Source organism: Leucopleurus acutus (genome assembly GCF_964270905.1).
Source record: "Leucopleurus acutus genome assembly, chromosome: 3".
NCBI classification, from domain to species: domain Eukaryota; kingdom Metazoa; phylum Chordata; class Mammalia; order Artiodactyla; family Delphinidae; genus Leucopleurus; species Leucopleurus acutus.
Window position 1 is genome coordinate 124,600,376 of NC_139145.1, and position 22,283 is coordinate 124,622,658.

At 38.6% G+C, this 22,283-nt stretch overlaps 1 protein-coding gene across 1 annotated transcript in view; it reads left to right on the forward strand.

Annotated features, from left to right (window-relative positions):
- Positions 1 to 22,283, forward strand: part of ADAMTS6 (ADAM metallopeptidase with thrombospondin type 1 motif 6) — a gene marked incomplete at both ends in the record, with an annotated part of 263,234 nt that overhangs the window by 234,862 nt on the left and 6,089 nt on the right. Inside the window, 3 exons of the mRNA XM_082837370.1 lie at positions 3,419 to 3,623; positions 12,568 to 12,744; positions 15,229 to 15,385. Coding sequence (XP_082693496.1) covers positions 3,419 to 3,623; positions 12,568 to 12,744; positions 15,229 to 15,385 — 539 coding nt within the window. The remainder of the gene's footprint in view (positions 1 to 3,418; positions 3,624 to 12,567; positions 12,745 to 15,228; positions 15,386 to 22,283) is intronic.

Below are 22,283 nucleotides of genomic sequence, written 5' to 3' on the forward strand. Positions count from 1 at the left end.
TCTAATTGGGCAAATACATATAAAAATAACTATAGTACAAGGCAAAATATGTTAAGTACAGTAAGAATTATAAGCAAAAGGGCAAAAGGATGGTCAGACTGGAGAGAGATTTTTACCCAGGGGCTAGGTTTTCTTTAATAGTATCTTTTTATTTTGAGTCATTTCACCTCACCCCATGGATGGCTATAATCTGTTATTTTAAGTTTAGAGAAAGATCATCAGAGTCCTCTATAAAACTCCAAAATGTAAGACCTGGGAGGAATCATAGAAATCATATAAGTCAACTCCCATCATCTCATTCTCTTCCCTCAATATTATTGTTTGTCCTCTTAAGGTACAGATAATGTAGATCAGATTACACAGGCTGCATCAAGCCACTCATTTCAGACACTCAAACGTGAATCCCACCAACTGTATAGCTTCTTCATCCTGGTGAGGATGAAGACAATTTTATCACTGGGTCTTCAGCTCAGAAAGAAATAGCCCCAGTATTATTCAGATTATAATAATTCAGCAATTGATAGTCTCAGAGAGAATTTTCGTGCTCATATTTTACCACTGAAACTAGAGGATGAAAAAGAGAAATAGGAAGAATGTCATCAAAGGGTCAAATACATGGAGAATGAAGTTGAAGGAAGCAGTCTGTCTTACACTAGACAGGAGAGTGGTGAAACTGGGACTAATAGATGCCGTGGTAAAATTGCAAAACTATTTAAATAACTGGATGGTGATTTAATCCTTTCGAGAGACATGGGAAAGGATGATTTGGTGAGCAATAAAGATGCAACAGGGACTGAATGTGAAACCTGAAATCAAAGTTAAAGTCAGAAGGAAAATTGGAAGTGTAGTTAATATTTTTACTTTCATACATTCTGAGTTAAATGCTAGAGTGATACATCTAGGTTAAAAGATGGTTGGCAATAAAAGAGAGGATGAAGAATAAAAAGGCAGAGGTGGCCCTGGCCTCGAGCACCAAAAAAAACAGCAACACCTCCTGAAATCACTGCTGTTACTCTGGGCACCTGTGTTTAATTTGAAGGCCTCCATCCCTCTTACATTATGAGACCTAATGAGATCATGGCTGGAGATGGTATGACTGAACTTTTTGTGGCTGAGTTATACACATTGCTGTTTTATCCCCTAATCTTGGTGATGAAATCACTGCTGCGAATTGAATCAGAGTTTCACTATGGCTGGCATGCAAGTTATTATTCTCAATACACATTTTCCTCTTTACCAAAAATGGTACTAACAACTTAGGGTCCTGTTCATCTGCGGAAAATAAAATGGAAAGAATATAAAAATCACTTTAAATCTCCTCTGGAAAATGACTTAGAAAAAAAATGTTAATATCAGATTTTTTTAATTCAGGATTAAATTGCCATTCTTTAAATAAATCTTACGTTGAAAATTTTTAATTTTTTGACAAAATATATTTTTAAGTTTGAGAAACTGGTTAATTATGATATTTCTAAATGCTGGTTTCCCTCTGTAAGTAAAGAAAATAAAAATAATAATAAACAAAGGCCATTGTGGCTTATTTGGCTGAGTGTAGGCTCAAATTTAGGATACTAGTACTCTGACTTCACTAAGGTATTATCTTCCACGTACAAAACTGGCACAAATGAGCTAAGTTCGTGAAAAGAGGTGAAATTTGTTCTTAAACTTTAATACTCTTCTCTCTGGTTACTCTCCTACCAAAAGCATGAGCATATCCATTTAGGATATATGTGTGATTTATAAGCACGGATTGAAGAAAATGTCTTTTGACCTCATGCTTGTGATCTGGATTCTATTATTTGGCAGTGTTATAAATGAAATCCAGTGGATATCAACTGATGGGGGATCTCGTCCTAGCTCCATCATTGCACTTTTCATGATTTTGGAGAACTGTTTTCCTAACACTGGGTCTTACTTTCTTCTGTAAAACAAAGCACAGTGCCTTGAGCATAGAAGGCATTCAGCATATATTCATTACATTAAATACAATAGTATATCAGTCAGGACTCTGGTTGGAAATAACACAACTTCAACTTTGGCTAGCTTCTGCGCTTAAGAGGATTTGTTGGTTTATATAACAAAGCTGAGGGAATCATAAGAGTGGACCTAGCTTCAGGAATGGCTGGAATCAAGCACTCAAATACCTGCAGGACTCTCTAGCTCCTCTGCGTTCTTTCAGATCAGCTAATTCCACTTGACAGGGGACATGGCCATCATCAGCTCTTATATCTTTATACACCTTTGTGACCAGAAAGGAAAGCGTCCCTTTTGCTATCGTTGAGATATAAAAATTCTAAAGCTGAATTCTTATTGGTCTGATTGGGATCATGATTCATACCCTTGGACCAATTAATGTGCCCAAAAGAGTGAGTCCTGCAGAAATACTACACACACACACACACACACACACACACACACACACACACACACACACACACACACCTGAAATTGTATATATGAAAGTTCATTGATGACTTTAGGAGTGGTATGCCTACAAATGTGAGATATGTTCATTTATTAAGACATTTCTCTTTCTTCCCACATTAGCTGTGTAGAAGCTGTTTTTAAGAGTAAAGGGGTCAAAGCAAGGGATCTCCATGTTTTCACAGAGCTGGCTCAGGGCTCTGCTTTTACCGCAGAGTTTTTAGGACTCTCAAGTCTTCTGGATGGATACCTGGGCCATCTCTGCCCCTGTGAGGACAATAAAGACGTCTGTCTTATGCAGAGCATGACATTCATTTCTGGGAAGCAGAAAACAAATCCCTAGCTCCTGTAGTGTGGTTTTATCACAAAGTCCTCAATTGAGGGAGAACCTGCCTCAATGTAATAATAAAAATGGCTACTGTTTCTTGTTTGTTGTGTGTTAGACACTGTTAGAAGCTCCTGAGACCCTATTACTAGCATATCTTCTCTTGTTCGTGTTCAGTATGTCAAGGTGATAGGCTGAAATTAGCCATAGTGAAGTATTTATACCACAAAAACTGACAAATGCAACAAATCAGGACTCCCTCCCTCCCATGAGGAACCAGTTGTTACCATTTACCAGCACATGGCTTGGAGCTTCATATGTTACTTGCTTACTCCTCAGGACAATCTCATGATTGATATCGTTATCCTCGTTTTAGAAATTAATAAAAAAAGGACAAAAAGAGGTTTAAAAACACATAATGCATTGCTTGTTTGAACCTGGGTTCTGCCTGCTCCAAAGCTCATGCACTCTGCTCTAGAAGGCAGCCAACAGTGGGTTATCTTCTCCTTAGCAGTTCTTCCATTTGTCATTTGTCACATCACCTGACACTGAAATATTAGCTCTTCTGAGAAGAGGAGGTAGTCCACTGAGAAAGTGCCTTCACTCTGCTGAAATCTCTGGCTGCACTGAGGGAATGCTTTTCTGTGTTTCTTCCACTTCTTGTTGCAGGTGGTTCATTGGGGACTGGTTGGAATGTAGCAAGACTTGTGATGGAGGGATGCGCACAAGGGCAGTGCTCTGCATCAGGAAGATTGGACCTTCTGAGGAGGAGACACTGGACTACAGTGGTTGTTTAACACACCGGCCCATTGAAAAAGAGCCCTGCAACAACCAGTCATGTCCACCACAGTGGGTGGCTTTGGACTGGTCAGAAGTAAGGAAATCTGAGGCTGTATGTTTTGAGATGTCTTAGCTATCAATACCAAAGCATTTAATATTAAGGACACCTGAGCATGTGAGTGCCTTAGAACTCAACAAGTAAGGGCTGCATAACTCTGAATTTGGCCATGTTATATTTTTTTGCTGCTTGCCAGGAAGTAAAGGTTTTTGGAGTAAGGAAAATCAATGAGAAACTAGTCGTCGATTTAATTAAAAAACAAGCCTGAAGTGTATTTGAGGGAATATTATAAGTGGGTTTTCTTCTTCATTGCTATTCTTGAACAGCGTTATAAGCTCAGAATTAGTGATATGTTATATCTTTTTTTCCAAGTAATGTTCCAGCCTAACCATATAACTCTTACATATGAGTTTAATTTATCATCACATGTTATATATCTATATATATTTTAATTGCTTCTGGGGAAGAAACACGGAGTTGAGGGTTATAACTGTCAAAAAGTCAAATTCAGATTTTATCATTACCTCCACTTATATGATCATTGAGGAAGATCTGACTAAGATAATGTTTTTCTGTCATACATGTACATATAAAAAGTCTGATATAATCCCGAGGCCTCAGAAAAATGGTCGTATGAAAAATGAGGTAAGAGGTAGAGTTAATTCTTGACTCTTCATCCTGCATGAGACATATACAATATACACACTGTACCATTCTCTACATTTCCTAAAGAAGAACTGAATCCTTCTGTGGTGTTGGTTAATGTTAGAAAGAATGAGTATCTGGCTATATAACTAAAGGTCATTTTTCTAAGTTAGCAAAACAGGATGCATTTCCTGCTGGAAACATTGTGGTACTTGCTTTAGGTATTTCCTGTAGACCTCATAAGTTTGTCAAAAAATAAACAACAGAAAAAAATTAAACATTGTTCTTTAGGAACCTCTGGATGTAACTTTTCTCCCTATGAATCTTACTGCTTGAGTGGCCTTATTTTGCTAGAGGCACAGGGCTAAAAGAGAGACCTGTGTTTAAGATGGTACATGGAAATGGAGATTCTGACCAGTTGTGGTTATCTGTGGAATCTTTGGCAGAAGTTGGGAGTGTTCTTCCAAGTTTCCTGGCCATAGTCCAGCTTCAGTAATTACATTCTGCCTACCTAACTTTTATTTGTGTTTCAATCAAATGTAGAGATATTCTCAGTATTATTCAGTGGTTATGGAAAACAGTATGAACTCTTCTGTTCCCTAACAGTGGGTGGATTAACTCCTACATTCATTTGGAAGATAAAATCCAGTGATAAAGACAAGACATTTTACAGAATTGTACACATGTTAGTAGTTATTTCACTTGCAAGTCAGTGCCCAGAACCCTTATAGAAGTTCATAAATAGTCTTTGATAATGATGACAACGTTGTTATTGGAAAATCCTAATGGAAGACCTGATAATTGGCTGCAACATTTTTAGGGTTTCAGGCCAAGTCAGTAAGTATAACTGGGTACTTTCTAACCACATTGGGATAGGAGCTATGGAGAATTCAGAAGAATCTCAAGAACTTGGGAAAATAAGAAATATCCATGAAGCAGGAAGAGAATAACATAAGACAGTGTTTAACAAAATGGTGGATTGTGAGGTATAAATGTATAAGTGATACAGAAATTCAGAGCTGAGAAGGTCAGAATAGCCTGGAGTAGGCTCAGAAGGCTTTTTAGTTGATGGGGGTTGAACTGAATGTTGTAGGAGTGTAAGATTTGAAGTAGGGAAGAGAACAAGAAACTGGAGAAGTATTCCTGATAAGAGAAACAACTGAACAGAAACGCAAAGATCATGTGGTGAAAGTAGAGTGGGAGAAAAGGATTTGTTTTAAAGAATAAATGGAAGAGGGCTTCCCTGGTGGCGCAGTGGTTGAGAATCTGCCTGCCAATGCAGGGGACACGGGTTCGAGCCCTGGTCTGGGAAGATCCCACATGCCGCGGAGCAACTAGCCCCGTGAGCCACAATTACTGAGCCTGCGCGTCTGGAGCCTGTGCTCCGCAACAAGAGAGCCCGCGATAGTGAGAGGCCTGCGCACCGCGATGAAGAGTGGCCCCCACTTGCCGCAGCTAGAGAAAGCCCTCACACAGAAACGAAGAGCCAACACAGCCATAAATAAATAAATAAAATTAAAAAAAAAAAGAATAAATGGAAGATAAGATTGAATAAAGTAGTGATAGATAACAAGAAGGCTTGAATACAGAACTTTATACCATATTATCATTCTACAAAAAGTGGAGAAAAATCAACAAGTTCAAAACCAGAAACTAGAAAAAACTTCTGCTGACCACTAAAACGCCAAAATCTTCTCATGTGCAGACTCACTTCACATTGGTCTCTGGACCTGCATTTTTCTGTATCATTATATTTTTAACATAAAACACCAAATATAATCACCTTAAGGAATAGATTATGTATATTACTGTATGTTTCCATTCCAAATACCATTTTAAGATTTTCTTCCTAATTCAACTTCATACAGGTTGTAGTTACCCTACTTTTAGCATTTTGCTTCTCATCTACCCAGTCTTAGAAGTGGCTTGCTCAAATGGCTCTGCAAGGCTGTTAGGTACTCCTGGAAGCTGCCTGGAGAAATATGTTTAAGTTAAGGGGACTTTTAATCACATTTCTGTTATCTTCTTTAAGATAGCTGAGTCAAAGCTTAGGGGAGAGAAGTGGAGCTGGGGGCATAGAGTACGCATGTTGGGACTATCACTTCCAAAAAAACCAAAAAATAGTGCCTGTTGTCTCTCCACAGACAACACAGGAAAACTATTCTGGGGTGAGCATGAGTCAGGAAATCCTGCCATTGCCGTCTCAAAGATTCTAGTTGAACATCATCTATATCATCATCTTCATCCTTTGTTCAGGAGGAAAGAGATGATTTTTGTCCCCATTCAGTCTCTCCTGTTTATTTTCCAAAGGAGAGGGTGCACTCTCACCCTTCCATTTCCCTTTACCATAAAACCTATCTCTTCTCTAGATAAGTTAACAATAAGTAAAAGAAAATAGCATTAAGTGAAAAAAAATGTCTGAGTAGCCATGGAGAACAAAGTGAGAACAAGGAACCTGTTCTTCTCAGAGGAATGTAACATCTCCCACTAATGAAAAGAGGAGGTCCCAGCCGAAGAGTAGGCAGTGTTCAACCTCTTTCACTTAACTTTTGCAAAGATGTTTCACACGATATCTTTTTCACACGCCCATGAAAACTTCCCTCCTCTTTCTGCCCCCTTCCCAATTCCAAATATCAGCTGTCTGAGCTCTGCTAATCACAAGGGTGAGGTTCAACTGGTGAAAACATGTTTCAGTAAGAGGAATGTACCCTCTGACCTTTTTCTTTTCTTTGCTGGCTTCTCTAATGTAAAATTTCCATTGTTGCAAAGCCAGGAACCGTTTTCATTTTCCCCATCAGTGAAACTCACCCAGTGCTTATGGCAAAAAAAAAAAAAAAAAAAAAAATTTAAACCAAATTGCCTTGGTGGAAAATGGCTCTTCTGCAGTCTTTGTGAAACTAATGAAGCCATGGCTTTCCCATTTCCTACAATTTAGCCTCACTCCTGGGATCACCCATGCTATGTTGGACTTAAATGGCTTTCTGTTTTTGCCCTCTCTTGGCATGTGACTCTTAAAGTGTTGCTGTGTACTGTCAATGGGCTCCAGCAATCCTTAGCCATTCTTTTGATGTATAGGAATGGTTTCTTTTGACTCCACAGAGTACCCATTGAAAAAGTTCTATTTCTTGTACTTATTCTTGGACAAATAGATGACTGGCATCATACTCAATTGACTTGATGGGATTTACATTTAGGTAGCATTACTTTAAGAAGGATGGGGCGGGGGCAAGCTCCCTACCGAGGCACTGTTCTTTGTTTTAGTAGCTACTTGTGCTGTCACCTTGTTTACTCCTAGGTTCTACTCTGATGCCATAACTAAGTAAATTAAACCCACCTCTCCAGAGAGAATTCAGGCTAACCCCAAAATGTTAATGTTTCTATCCTTTACAAGTGAGAGCCAAATTATTTTCCCTGGTGTGGTTTCAAATGTTTTTTCTGCAAAATATGTTTTTGCTTCTTAATCATAGAATGTTGAACTGAAGTATAAATGTATCTCTCATAAAAATCACCTCCTATATCCCACTGAGATGAGAACAAAAAACAAATGGTCTGGTCAGATTTTAAATAATTGTAAGATTCTGATTATATGAATAAAAGAAGGAAAAAGATATTTATCTGCAATGAGGAGAAATAGTGAGAGAAGTAATTTTACTAAAGAATCATTTTCTGCTGAATTATCTTCCACCCAGCTACCTAATGGTTTATTACAAGAATGAATTGAATGAATTTTGATATTTATAACTAGACTTTAGTCTAAAAAAATGACTTTTTATTACTAAGTATTCAATTTCTAATTATTTCTAATGAATTTTACTGCATACTCAAAAAGTGTGTAAAAAATATACCCTTTACATGGGTATAGACTAATGATTATCTCTGAAACATGCTCTGAATCACTTATGATTAATTTAATGCCTATTAATCATATACATAATTGTGGTTACATCTTGCTTTTCTAGGATTTCGTATTTTTTTAGGTAGCTAAATAAAACTGAGGCTGTCAGATAGATAAACATTTATTCATCAGAAGGCTAGAGAGGCAAAGATGTAATGTAAGCTAAATAAAGCAGAGGGAAGAAGCAAAAATAAGAACAAGCTGAGGGATGTCTCTGCTTGAACATCTCTGACATAAGGTCAGAAGAATTTGCAGGATAGAGTTCTACTTAAAACGAAGTTGGTCTAAGTGGCATCACTGTGGCTTTACTATTTTTTACAAGCAATTTTTAGACATTTCATTTTACACTCACCCCCTAGAAGTGCAATATTTGCAGAGACCAGAGTTGAGATTCCAGCTATAGACATGTAATATTTGTGGCTAGATCTGCAGGGCTCAGGGCTGGTATATTCATTGAATCAGTATGTAGTTTTCAGTCATTCACTATTTTGAGAATCCAGTTGATTATCTACTTCCAGTGCTATAGGATAGAATATCTGTGACTTATTTAGTGGAGCTTGGGCTATAATTTTCTTAATTATTTCTTGCCTCAGTAGAAGATGTCATATGTTAAGCTTTGCGTATAACTTCACCTTGTCCCACAGAGGGTTTGTGTCTTTGTACATTTACCTTTCAGAGCATTATCTTTTTCAGAGCTGCCATCTGAATTTATCTGTACTTCTCAGTACTTCAGTTTCCCACTAGTAAAATGGGTGTGAAAACAGCACTTCGTGAGGTTTCCATGAAGATTAGGTAGATTGTGACATGCAAAGGACTTAGAACGCTGCTTGACACTTAATAAATTTCAATGTTGCTTTCTCTTTTTATTCTTTTCCCTATTATCATCAATCTTATTTGTTTTCTTGTCTTTGATTCCCTGGGGACTTCTCAGACACAGATGAATGAATTGTCTGTCTTTGCATTGTCTGCCTCCCAGAACTGTAAGCAGGACTTCGGCATAGGCTCTTAGGAAAGACCGCTAGATGTTACTTCAGTCTTAAAATAATAGCAGAAGCTTCTTGCTACTGGAAAAGGATATTAGAATAAGCAAGAGACCTATGTCCTAGGCTTAATTAATTTTTGTATTGAAGTGGAGTTGATTAACAATGCTGTGCCAATCTCTGCTGTACAACAAAGTGATTCAGTTATACACAGACAGACATTTTTTTTGTCCCAGGCTTTAATATACATATGTATGCTTTTAAAATGCGAAGAGGGAAGGGGAATGGCACAAGTGCCTTTTTCAGTAAATTTTCCCAATATAGAAAGTTAATCATAGCCTCAAAATACTAAAACTGAATACTAAATACTAAACTGAATTCCTGTACATCCTACGTGTTTCTGCCTCTATCCCTAAAGTCTGAAATACCCTTCCATACCCTTGTACTTTATCTCATTTATTTTTATAATAATTAATACTTCTTATGTATTCTCAAGAGTTTGTTTCTGCCAATGCTAGGAGCTAAAGTATAGATCAGAAGGCTTAGGATTTAGTTCCAGCTCTACCACTTGCTGTCTGTTTAACCTCGATTAAGTTGCCTAAACTTTCCTGTAACAAGACTCAAAAACTTAAATGAGAATAATGTATTGAAAGTATTTTGTGAACTGTGAAGCTCTAATGGAATATAAGGTAGTAGTGGTATCATTATCAATAATAATATTAAGCATTAAGAGAGTCACAGAAATCCCCTAAGGCTGTGTCTTCTAACACTGGTGGACGGTGGAAGAGACTTGGTGAGAAGTCAAGAGGACCAGACACAAGTGGGACAAGCTCAAGAGACTCGAATCAGGGCTTTATTCATTCTACAGAATGCATGATTGCAGGGTAGGGCTGCGTGTCTTGGTTTCTTGATATATAAAGTGACAGGGTTGTTGTGAGGACTAAATGAGATAATATGTGCAAAGTACGTGGTGTAGTGTTTGACATGCACTAAGTAGGTGGTAGCATTAGGTCTGTCATTTAAACACTGCATGACTTTGTACCAATCACTTACTCTGGGTTGTTTCTTCATTTTAAAAACAGAACAATAATTGTCATCTCACAGGATTTTTGTGAAGACTGTGTGAATTACAGCACTTAGCACAGCTATCTAGAGTGTTTATTAAATGGCAGCTGCTATCAATATTATCATTATTAATAGCAGCAGTAGTCATAGTAGTAGCAGCAGCAGCATTAGCTCTGTGCCTGGCACTGGGCTGGCACTAGGAATACTGTACTTGTTTAGTATGGAGAGGTGAATCTGAAGAGGTAAGCAGAGGCTTCCTATCAGTGTATAGTAAGATATTTAAAGAGTTTGAATTTTTATCTTGAAGACCACTGAAGGATTTTTTTAAAAATCAGAACAGAATATAACTGGATTTGTGCTTTAGAGAGTGGATTGGAGTGAGGAAAGAACAAGAAACAGGAGACTTGTTAGAAAGCCATTGCAATGTTACACGTAGCTAGTGATGTTTGTCTGTAGTAAGGTTAGTGGCAGTGGAGACAAAGAGAAATCAACAGATGACTGAGTATATGGGTAGAGTGAGGCAGCAGCTAGAAATAAGGATGTTGATTTGGCTGTGAAAAAGAATAACAGGGATCGGGAATTTCTCTCTTGATTTCTAAATCCCTAACTAAAACCTTTTTTGGAACCATATTGGAAAGAACTGGATGTTATTCTCCTTCAAAATGCATCTTAATGTAATGTTTTCTAAGTTGAAGGAAATGCACTCCGTTACCACATTCATGTGATGAAGAGTGTTCATGAGATCCTTGATTTACACCTGAAAGAATTTTAATGTTTTTCTTTCTTTCCATGACATGAACCAGGTTCAAGGTTTACCCCTGACAAAGCCACTCAGGGATGTGTACATTGTTCAAGAAGACATTCCCATCCCACAACTGGTACATGTTGATTTACCTAAAAGTAAATCAAAACTGTCATCTTCCCAAATAAAGGAGGGTATATATTTATAGAGTGCTTTCTCAAAACCCTCTGCTGTATCCTGAGGATGGGGGTGAGGTTGTGTACGAAAATGAAGCAGAAATGAAATAATGTTAAGGAGCTTATAGTCTGGTAAGAATGAGAAGACTTATGAATACATAATTATAAAATAAGAAATTGATGATTAGGGGCACAAGAATTTATATATTCTTGCATCCTCTTTTATGTTACTTAACCTTGTGTTCACCTATCTATCTCCTACATTAAAATTGTGAGCTCCTTGAGGTACAGACTGACTTATTCATTCTTATGGTCTCTCCTCCCCCCAGTTTAGTGTAGTTCCTGTAGGAAATTTGGAAATGGCTTTTGAATGAAAGGTATAGAAACAGGGCTTCAAAATATTGTGGGTAAGGGTCTCACTTTACTGAGAAGAAGTACAGATTATAAGGAAGTGCTCAGATGTGCAGGGGAGAAAGCTGGAGGACTTCAATCAGCCACCACGTTGAATAGGTGGCTCTAGAACAGAGCACTCCAATTAACTTGGAAAAGAGGTAAGTAATAGACTTCATGACATAGGAAGAAGGATCTTTTCCTCAGTATGAAGAGCAGACTGGTCCAACTAAAGAACAGTCAAGTTCATTATGTTTAACTGATGGACAAGCAAATGTCTAGAGATTTTCTGTACAGTAAACCTTTACCTGTGATCATGTATCCTTAGCTAGCACACTCTAAGAATACAGTTGGCCCTCTATATCTCTGGGTTCCACATCCATGGATTCAACCAATCAAAGATTGAAAATATTTGGGAGAAAAGTTCCAGGAAGTTGCAAAAAGTAAAACTTGAATTTGCCATACACTGGCACCCATTTACATAGCATTTACATCGTATTAGGTATTGTAAGTAATCTAAAGATGATCTAACATATACAGGAGGGTATGTGTTGTCATTTTATACAAGGGACTTGAGCATCCACGGATTCTGGTGGCCTCCAAGGTCCCGAAACCAGTCCCCTGCGGATACTGAGGGACAACCGTACACATCTAAATCAAACCTTAGCTTGCTTCATAAAGACAACTTCTGATGGTCTACTAGTAACATAAGAATTCTTTTCAGAAGACTACACCTAGCAAGTAAGAAACCAAGGATTCCACATTCCAAAAATTAGCAGAATCTTATCACAACTGAATATGGCCAAGAATAGGGAGGAATCACGGAATAAGCCTACACACAATAAAAGAAGAAAGTATGCTGCCAAGAAAAGCAGACTTTGGATTTAGCTCTTAAAGACCATAGGGAAAAAGATAAAAGTCCTTCTATTTAAAAACTTAAGGAATTTTCATATATGTAAGACTGCCTAGAATTTAGTATGTGTGTATCTTGTTTACCCAAACACACATTTACTTGGAGAAAGACTTTCCTCAGATTTTTCTCTATCTTTAGACTATCATTATTCATTAGTATTTGTTTTATTTACAGTGCACTCCCAAATGTGGTCCAGGATTCAAGCATCGGATTGTTCTGTGCAAGAGCAGTGACCTTTCTAAAACATTCCCAGCAGCACAATGTTCCGAGGAGAGCAAACCCCCTGTCCGCATCCGCTGCAGTTTGGGCCGCTGTCCTCCTCCTCGCTGGGTGACAGGAGACTGGGGCCAGGTAGGGCAGTTGGACTGTGCGTTCCTGCTGAAGCAGCACCTTTAGACACTTGAGGTTCCTGATTGGGTCATTGTAGGGGCTCAAGAGATGAGTAATAACACATAGAGATCCAGGTGTGAGATGTGAGTGTGAGACAGTGCATAGGCAGCAGCAGTCACACATAGACACACTGAGCCATGTTTCTCCCACACCTACACACTTCCCACTTTCACCTACTCCTTGGATTCTAACATTTTAACTTAAAATTAAAGAGAAATAGTCTAATGGCCAGAGATTTGAACAAGCTACCAAAAGTTGGATTCTAGTGCCAACTCCCTCAACTAATTCAAGACCAGATCAGTTAACACCATTGTCTTAGCTTTCCCACTTGCAAAATGACCTTTCTTAACCTCACAGAAAACATGTGGAGGTTTTAATTAGCTTGATAATATGATTGACAATCTTTGAAATGTTATTAATACTTACTCTTCAATGGGTTTAGCTGATGGAGACTATGAATTTGGGAAACGGGTATATAGGGCTTTTAGTATGTACTTTTATATTGATTGGACTCATTTCTATTTTATGTTCCAATTCCTATTTTTTCTTTCTTCTTTCTCAGTTTTAAATTGTCTTATCTTGCTGAAGGTCACCTTAAATCCTTTAAAAGCAAATTGATATATTTGGATAGAAGGAAAATTAAGTATTGTTCTTTTGAATGTCAAAAAGGAAATTTATTAGGTTATGTTAAAAAATAATGCTCCAGAAAGAAAATTTCTAGTGAATCAATGCCCTTTTACTGCGGCTTTATAATTAACCTTGAGCTGGTCATTTTCTAATATCTGAGACCCAAATAAATCATAATGGCATATAACTACACCAGCATGATTTTGTTTGTGCTCTGGGCCTGCCATTACTTATTAATAATGGCATTTCATAGAAGTAGTTACCAAAATTATGGCCAAAATTCAATATTGCTAGAGTGCAGCAGTATCTACAGACTCTTCGGGGAGCGGGCAAAGATTTTCAGTCTCCATTGAGGCAAATAAATATACTTGCTCTGTGCTCAGCCCTGTGGGGAAACAAAAGAAGTATGATCATAAAATAATTAACATGTGCATTGTCTAACAAATAATTAATAATTTACTTTTGTATAACAGTATTTAGTTTGATTTACAAAGTGCTCAAATGGAATATACATCATAAGCTTAAGTAAACATTGAATGCAATGTCTTTCTCTGTAGAAGTGTGACAGTTTCACAATTTATAACTGATATGCTATTAAAGAATCAGTACAGACATGCTCTTATCATTTTTATTTAAACCGGCTAGGAATTTCCTTTCTTATATATTCTTTGTTGCAATTCACTGTTATATAAAGGGCATTTGAAAGTTTTTGCGTGTTGATAATTTCACCAAATTTACAGTTATCAGTTTGAGATTGTTCTTTTAAATATTGTCAAGTCCTTTTCTTCTCCTCTATATTTTCAATTCAGTTTCCTAAAATTGAAATTAACCAGTGAAAATACATTTTCAGAGATGCTTTACTACATGTTTATGGTGCATTTATTTTTCATTCTGTATTTAGAAACTTAAAAGTATCTGTAAATATCCTTGCAAGTCCTGTAAGTGCTTTGAGAGTTTTTGCAAATAAATCCAACAGGGCCTCGGTTTGTTTACCTTGTAAACATCACCATCACCTGTCTCTGCACAATTAGCTCCTCATCCCTTTGATCCCAAATCTCACAGGCTTTCTGGTATTCTGGGTGGCAGTCCCAAAGAATAGACCACAGCTTTATTCTTCAGCCTGGACAGCTGATCAGTCCCAGCTGAAACTAAGCCCCTCAGAGAGTAACTTCAATTCTAAAGTAACCGAATCCCCGAGTAGATGAAAAAGGAGAGGGAGACGTGCTAATTGGCTAACACCAGACCTCTTCTCAGATTTGTCGCAGATTTGTGTGACTGAACATACCTCACAAAACTCAAGGTACTTATTTATGCCCTTTTTTTTTTCCAAACTAGTCCCATCACCAGGCCCCACAGCAGTCACTGCTGTTATACTGAACTAATATTTTGATCAGATTAAGAGCACTCCAATAGACCATCAGGTTGTTTTCCCACAAACCTATAATATATAAATAGGCAGCAATAGTGATGTCCCAGCCCTAGAACCTCTGATTATTCTACTTCATCACAAATATTTTCTCATTATACTCTTGTTTAAGTTCACCAGCACTGCTTGGAACTATTGAAATAATAGCCCCAAAATCTCCAACTGTTGTCTTCTGGAAACTAAGTTGCTTCCATTTTCTAGGGTAATAACATGATCCTTGAGTTTCTAAACCAGTTCTGTAATAGAATGACCTAATCATATACCTCTCCAAGGTGAACTACATATGGGCTTTAAAAGCTAATACCTATGGTGTTTGAAATGACATAGTATCTTTTTTACCTCCTGAAAATTGTTGAGGTCAGTATTTTGTTTCTCCCTGTCTTTTGGTTTAGTGTTCTGCTCAGTGTGGACTTGGACAGCAAATGCGGACTGTGCAGTGTCTTTCCTACACTGGACAGGCATCGAGTGACTGTCCAGAAACTGTTCGACCTCCATCGATGCAGCAGTGTGAAAGCAAATGTGACAGTACCCCCATTTCCAGTACTGAAGGTAAGTTTCCCAGCACCTCCAGTATAGAAGGTAAGGGGCCTCTGGTCTCTAGTGGTTCACCTATACTGATTCCCAGAGTTCAAAGAGCCCCATAAAACCACTGTGGTAGTGTGTCTGCATAGAGCATTTGTGAAAGCTACATATATACTGGATATGTAATCAGGAAACCTAAGTTTTCTTCCAGACTGTTCCATTAACTGTATGACCTTATTAAGTCAACTTTTCTGGAGCTAAGTTTACTTACCTATGCATTGAGGGAGTGGGGTGGATAATCTCTAAGGTTCTGTCCAACCTAGCATTCTATGTTTGACTTGTGCTAGAAAGATAGAGATGATTTCTAATGAACCAAGCTTAAAACTGAAAACGTCTATTTCTTTTTGGCTACAACAATGGACCTCTGCTATTGTAAAGATTAAAATTCATGCTTGTGATACATATAATGAAAGCATATGTTTGAAACTACTTATGTTACAAATGCTAATTTTCTCCTTGAAGAAAACTAGAAGAAGGTTATTATATAGCTGTTTATATAGGAGGACAAAAGTCTTCAGACTCTGAAATTTCTCTTTGTTATATATGGGGAAATCCCTTTATTAGCAGCAGATGCCCATCCAAGTCCTGAATTTTCTTATATCTTATTTAAATAAAGGTACTCTGTTTATTCAGTTAAGCATTCATTGAAATTTCCTGAATGCTACTATGTGCAAGGCATAGTAACAGAAACTATGCGGAGTGTAGAGACAAAAATGGCATAGTCAGGAAGTTCAGACTGCCTTCTCACATGAAAATGGAAGCATGATCAAATATACAAACATCTGAAGCCATGAATTTTAATTATGTAAGAAACCCAGCCATCGGACTCTGCTTTAAAAACAAAACAAAAATAAAGAGCTATGCTGACTATAATTTGTGACTACTTTTCAAATGAAAATGATATGGTCATTATTCTATTAAAAAGAAATTGTTTCTTTTTATCAGATCTATCCAGTTTGAGGGATTTTTTTTTAATCCTATTTTTCAATGTTTCCATAAGGAATTTCATTTTAGGAAGAGCAATCATCTTGCACGACAAGATGCAGAAAACTTGATTCTTTGCAAGTGGCCTGGTTCTTATATCTGAGCCTCAACACAATATACTTACTGTGTAACTTACTCTTTCAAAGAAGTAAAGCCTTACCCTATATTAATTCAAAATCAGAATTTTAATTTGCAAAATCTCTGGCTCTAGTGCCATTTCCTTTTTTCTTCCCTTTGGCAAGGGATGTTCTGGAAATCTAGCTTTCCTTCTCTTGAGAAGGGCTCAAAATCTGTGACAAACAGAAGTACTTTTCATAGCAAAACTATTTTCTTTAAATGATCTAAATTTTAAAAATCTCTTTTCTCTAAGATTTGTAGCAAACAAGTCTTTATGTATTGTAAATTATTGGTATTCAGTCATGTGGGTTTGGGAGTCTGTTTTTCAGAGTTGGAAGATAAAAGGTTATGGTGGAAGAGAGGATATAACTATCATATTAAACTATGTTGTGTATTATGTTAGGCCCTTTATATTTATTATCCATTTTATATATCTCATATACATAAATATCTGTGTGTATTATATAATCGTGATAACAACCTTCCGAGAGTTGGTATTACTGATGAGGAAACTAAGGCACAGAGAGAGATAGTGACTTACCCACATTACAAGAGTAGGAAGTAGTAGAGTCAGGATTTGAACCTAGATTTGGAAGAGCCCTAGGGCATGTCATTTTCAACTACGTTTATGTGCTATTTGTAATTCACTCTTTAAAATCAGGAATTTTAAGCTGTGACAAAGTGAGAGAGTGGCATGGACATATATACACTACCAAACGTGAAATAGATAGCTAGTGGGAAGCAGCCGCATAGCACAGGGAGATCAGCTAGGTGGTTTGTGACCCCCTAGAGGGGTGGGATAGGGAGGGTGGAAGGGAGGGAGATGCAAGAGGGAAGAGATATGGGAACATATGTATATGTATAACTGATTCACTTTGTTATAAAGCAGAAACTAACACACCATTGTAAAGCAATTATACTCCAATAAAGATGTTAAAGAAAATCAGGAATTTTAACGTGAAAACAGAGCTTGTGATTATGAAGTACAGACACTTCTGGCATGACTGTCAAAAGATTAAGTCTTGGGGCTTCCCTGGTGGCGCAGTGGTTAAGAATCTGCCTGCCAATGCAGGGGACACGGGTTTAAGCCCTGGTCCAGGAAGATCCCAACATGCCATGGAGCAACTATGCCCGTGCACCACAACTACTGATCCTGCGCTCTAGAGCCCGTGAGCCACAACTACTGAGCTCGTGTGCCACAACTACTGAAGCCCACGCACCTGGAGCCCATGCTCTACAACAAGAGAAGCCACCGCAGCTAGAAGCCCGTGCACCGCAAGGAAGAGTAGCCCCCGCTCGCCACAACTAGAGAAAGCCTGCGTGCAACAACAAAGACCCAACGCAGCCAAAAATAAAATAAAATAAAATAATTAAATTAAAAAGAAAAAGATTAAGTCTTAATGGTTGTTGAAAGACTGGCTTTTTAAAAATATATATATTTATTTATTTTTGGCTGCATTGGGTCTTTGTTGCTGAGCACAGGCTTTCTCTAGTTGTGGCTAGTGGGGGTTACTCTTCGTTGCAGTGCATGGGCTTCTCCTTGTGTTGGCTTCTCTTGTTGCAGAGCATGGGCTGTAGGCGCACAGGCTTCAGTAGTTGCGGCACGCGGGCCCTCGAGTGTGCAGGCTTCAGTAGTTGCGGGGCATGGGCTCAGTAGTTGTGGCACGTGGGCTCTAGGGCGTGCAGGTTTCAGTAGTTGTGGTGTGCAGGCTTAGTCGCTGTGGCACGTGGGCTCAGTAGTTGCGGCTCGTGGGCTCTAGAGTGCAGGTTCAGTAGTTGTGGCACATGGGCTTAGTTGCTCCGCGGAATGTGGTATCCTCCCAGACCAGGAATTGAACCCGTGTTCCCTGCATTGGCAGGCGGATTCTTAACCACTGCACCACCAGGGAAGTCCCAGAACTGGCTTTTTTGACATGCCCACAATAATATATGTTGAAGTTATCTTCATAACTTCATTTTAGGCTGTTTTAATAATTTCTCCAAATGCTTCTCTGTAGTGGATAATTATCATACATAAGCTTTGCAGCTGAAAATGTAGTGCTGTTTTTATAGTGGGAAGAATATCATTTGCAACTGCACTTATTTCTGCCTTAAAGAAATTCTCTTAAAATGGATAGGTGTTAATCTGATATTTCTTGGATTATTTGGAGAAATACCTCATAGTCATCTCTGTCTGGCCAAATCACCTTTTATTAATATTAATCTGAAGTAAGCAGTTAGGACAATATTTTTATCCTTCTCAGTAAAGGAGGAAACTTTTAGGAAATTATTAATCCTGCAAAGTATGACTAATCTTAGAATTGTTATTCCCTAAAGCTGTTGACTCATTTAAGACACGATCACTCTCTTTTATAAAATTAGAATTAAAGTAGAAACAGTATATCTGTTGTAACTTGTTTTGTGTTCTCTTTAGCTTCCCAATAGTATATACTGAATATATTTAAATACCTGAAACCATCTGTTCATTTCATCAGAAGCTACTTACTGAATGCTTGCTGCGGCCAGCCTCTGCCATTTATTATGGAAAATTCCAAACACTTATAAGTTCGTAGTCTTACGGGAAAGATACTTCGTTTTTTAAAAATGCAAGGTAGAATGTGTTAATATGGAGCGGTTTACACAGGTGCTAAGAGTGCTCATATGAATGACTGATGACTTTAACATTTTGGATCAAGGCAAGCTTCATAGACTAAGTGGTCCATGAGCCAGTTGTAATCTGTGGTTGGAAAAACCCAGTGTGTACCCTGAGAAAAAGGATGAAACAGTTGATTGAAGTTATAACGTCATCCATAGAGATATGAAACGGCCAGATAACATGGATTTTAAAAGAGAAGAGGCTCTTGCATGAAAGTAATGTGAGAGTGACCTGATAGTCCGATCAGGGAGAGAGGAAGTGCCTCTTACAAAGGGGAACTTGGGAGGCAAGTCCAATTGTGGGGGAAGGAGCAGGTTCTGGTTAATGCAGGACGTAGAAGAGGACCCCTTTTTTTCTACCGGAATCAGGTTCCCTTGACTCTTGGAAAGGAGGCTATTGAGAAACTAGTTCATCTCTACTCCAAGCAAGACAGGGTAGGACTAACAGAGCTCTCTTGGGATCTAAAATACAGTCTTTCATTGGGATCTTTACGGGTAACACGGGCCGCTGATAGAATCTTGGGCATTGTTTCAACTACTGAAGTTTAGGAGATGGTTCCTCTCCTGATATCTTATTATTAAAATAATAAAAAGTTTCAAACATACAGCAAAGTTGAGAGAATTTTACAGTGGACACCCGCCATCTAGATTTTACCGTTAGCATTTTACTGAACTTGATTTATCACATAGATATCTATCTGCCCGTTCGTCAAGGTGGTGGTGTTTAAAAAATGTCCTCTCCAGTCATCCAACCATAAAGTCATTTAATTAGCAAACCTACCTACCATGTGCCAGCCACTGAGACTAGGAAAGGTTCCTGTCCTCAAAGGAAGCACAGTTTAGGAGGGGTGGCAACATGCAAACAAATAATTTTCACAATATGGGCAGTACTGTAATAGGGGTAGAAAGAAACTACCATGAGTACACAGAGGAAGGGGTTATTCAGCAGAAGCATCATAGAGAAGGAAAGCTTGAGCAGGGCACTGGAAGGTGTGAAACAGTTGGCCAAGAAGATGTTGAAATGCTGGGCATTGCTGGCAGAAGGTGATTGTGTGCAGTCACGGGGCTGTGGAGTTAAACATAGTTCAGTATGGTTGCAGAGGGTGGCATATGAACAGGTAGTAGAGATGAGGCTACAAAGAAAGAGACAGGGACTTAATTTGGAGGGTCCTGTATGCAGTGGAAGGAAGTTAGGACTCTATCCACCAGTTCTGGGAACAAGTGAAGGAAATTGGGGAGTGACATACTTAGGCTGGCCGGTGTATAAAGGGGCAGAGGGAAGATAGCCTTGTGTGGGAGAAGAGTTAAAAAGTTGTTCTAAGAGTCCAGGCTAGAGATGATGAAGGCTTGAACTCAGGCAGATATAGCAAGGATCAAAAAGAGGGTAATGGGGCTTCCCTGGTGGCGCAGTGGTTGGGAGTCTGCCTGCCGATGGAGGGGACGCGGGTTCATGCCCTGGTCCAGGAAGATCTCACATGCCGCAGAGCGGCTGGGCCCGTGAGCCATGGCCGCTGAGCCTGCGCGTCCGGAGCCTGTGCTCCGCAACTGGAGAGGCCGCAGCGGTGAGAGGCCCGCGTACCGCAAAAAAAAAAAAAAAAAGAGGGTAATGAATTGGAAAAAAAGAATAAAATGGAAAGGAGAATAAAAAGATCCTGATGAACAATTGGACATAGGGATGAGAATATGATGTGGAAATGTTCAGTATGACCCCCAAGTTTCAGATTTAGGGAAATGGATACTATTAATCATGGTGAGGAATTTAGGCATCTATATGGAAATTAAGCACATTAGTCCCCGAAAGCCATAATAAAATAGTGGAATTTGAATAACATTTTAAAAAATAAACAATAGAGATTGATTGAATAAATGGAAGGTTAAGGCAACAAAGGATAGTAAGAGAAAGAAAATCAGAAGTGGAGCATCAAGAAATTAAAAGTAAATATTGAGAGGGAACTAGGAGGAGGAAGAAGGAAGATATAATTTGCCATGTTTAACATCTACTTTAGCTTTTCATTCCTGAAAGCCTTCGGCTAAGAGTGAAGGCATTATAGGCTTGATCTTAACAGATTGCCACTGATGAGGGTAACACTACATTGCTGCTAAGAGTGAATTATAGACACACTGGGTATCACTGCATTTGAAATATTACTCAGTAATTTTTTAAAGTACATTGGGCAGCTGAGACTAACGTACTCAAGCTCACCTGAATTTCTATCCCAAATTCCACTTTATTCATCTTTATTCAGTTTCAGGTTCCCTTGTAGTTTGGTGAGTCTTTTCAGCTTCTCAATAGCACAAGGCACTCTGTCATCTAGTAGTTATTGCTGCCAAATAATGATTCATGGTGTGGAAAGATGAGCAGGAAAGGTGTGGTTAGTATACATTGGTTTACCAGACCAGGTTGTCTAACGGTGGCTTTGGCGGGTCTCAGTCTCCCTCAAGTACATGATTTTGAGAGAGCCTAAGCAGCTCCAGAAACCTCCTGAGATCCATGGAACAAAACAGCTACTGAATATGGGTTTTAAGGTGGCTTCTGATGTATTAAAATCAGTGAAAGGAATGAATGGTGAAGGTCATTTGAACTGTGATTTCAAGGAGGTGAGGAAGACCAGACATTTTTGTTGCCAGTTTTTAAAATGGTCATAATCTACCTTAGCATTCAGGGTTACGTTCCCAACTGTCTGGTTTGGAGGGAACCCTGGATTTGCATTGGGATCAAAGCACCTCAAGTTGACTGTGGGTGGCATCCAGGGAATAAGACTGGGTAAGAAGAAACCAAGAAAGCAAAGGAGAGAAAGAAGTGGCTTAGTCCATGGTAGGATGGAATCAGAATAAAGTTCCATAGTTGATACCACCTTGCTTCAAGGGTAGAAAGTCAGTGACTGTTCCCACTGCAATGAATACTGTCAGGTTCCTAGGCAAAACATGTTATTTCATCCTTTTCCAGTTTGAATATGTAAAATATCAAGGACTCAGGTACAGTTTCATCAGGAAAAGTATGCTGAGTTCACATCCCCCGCCCCCAACTCCTGCACCACACATGCACATGTGCAGCCTTTGCCACCATTTCACTTCTCACCAGGCTCTGCATCTCCATGGGCAGTTTGACAGAGGTACAGCTGGTTGTACT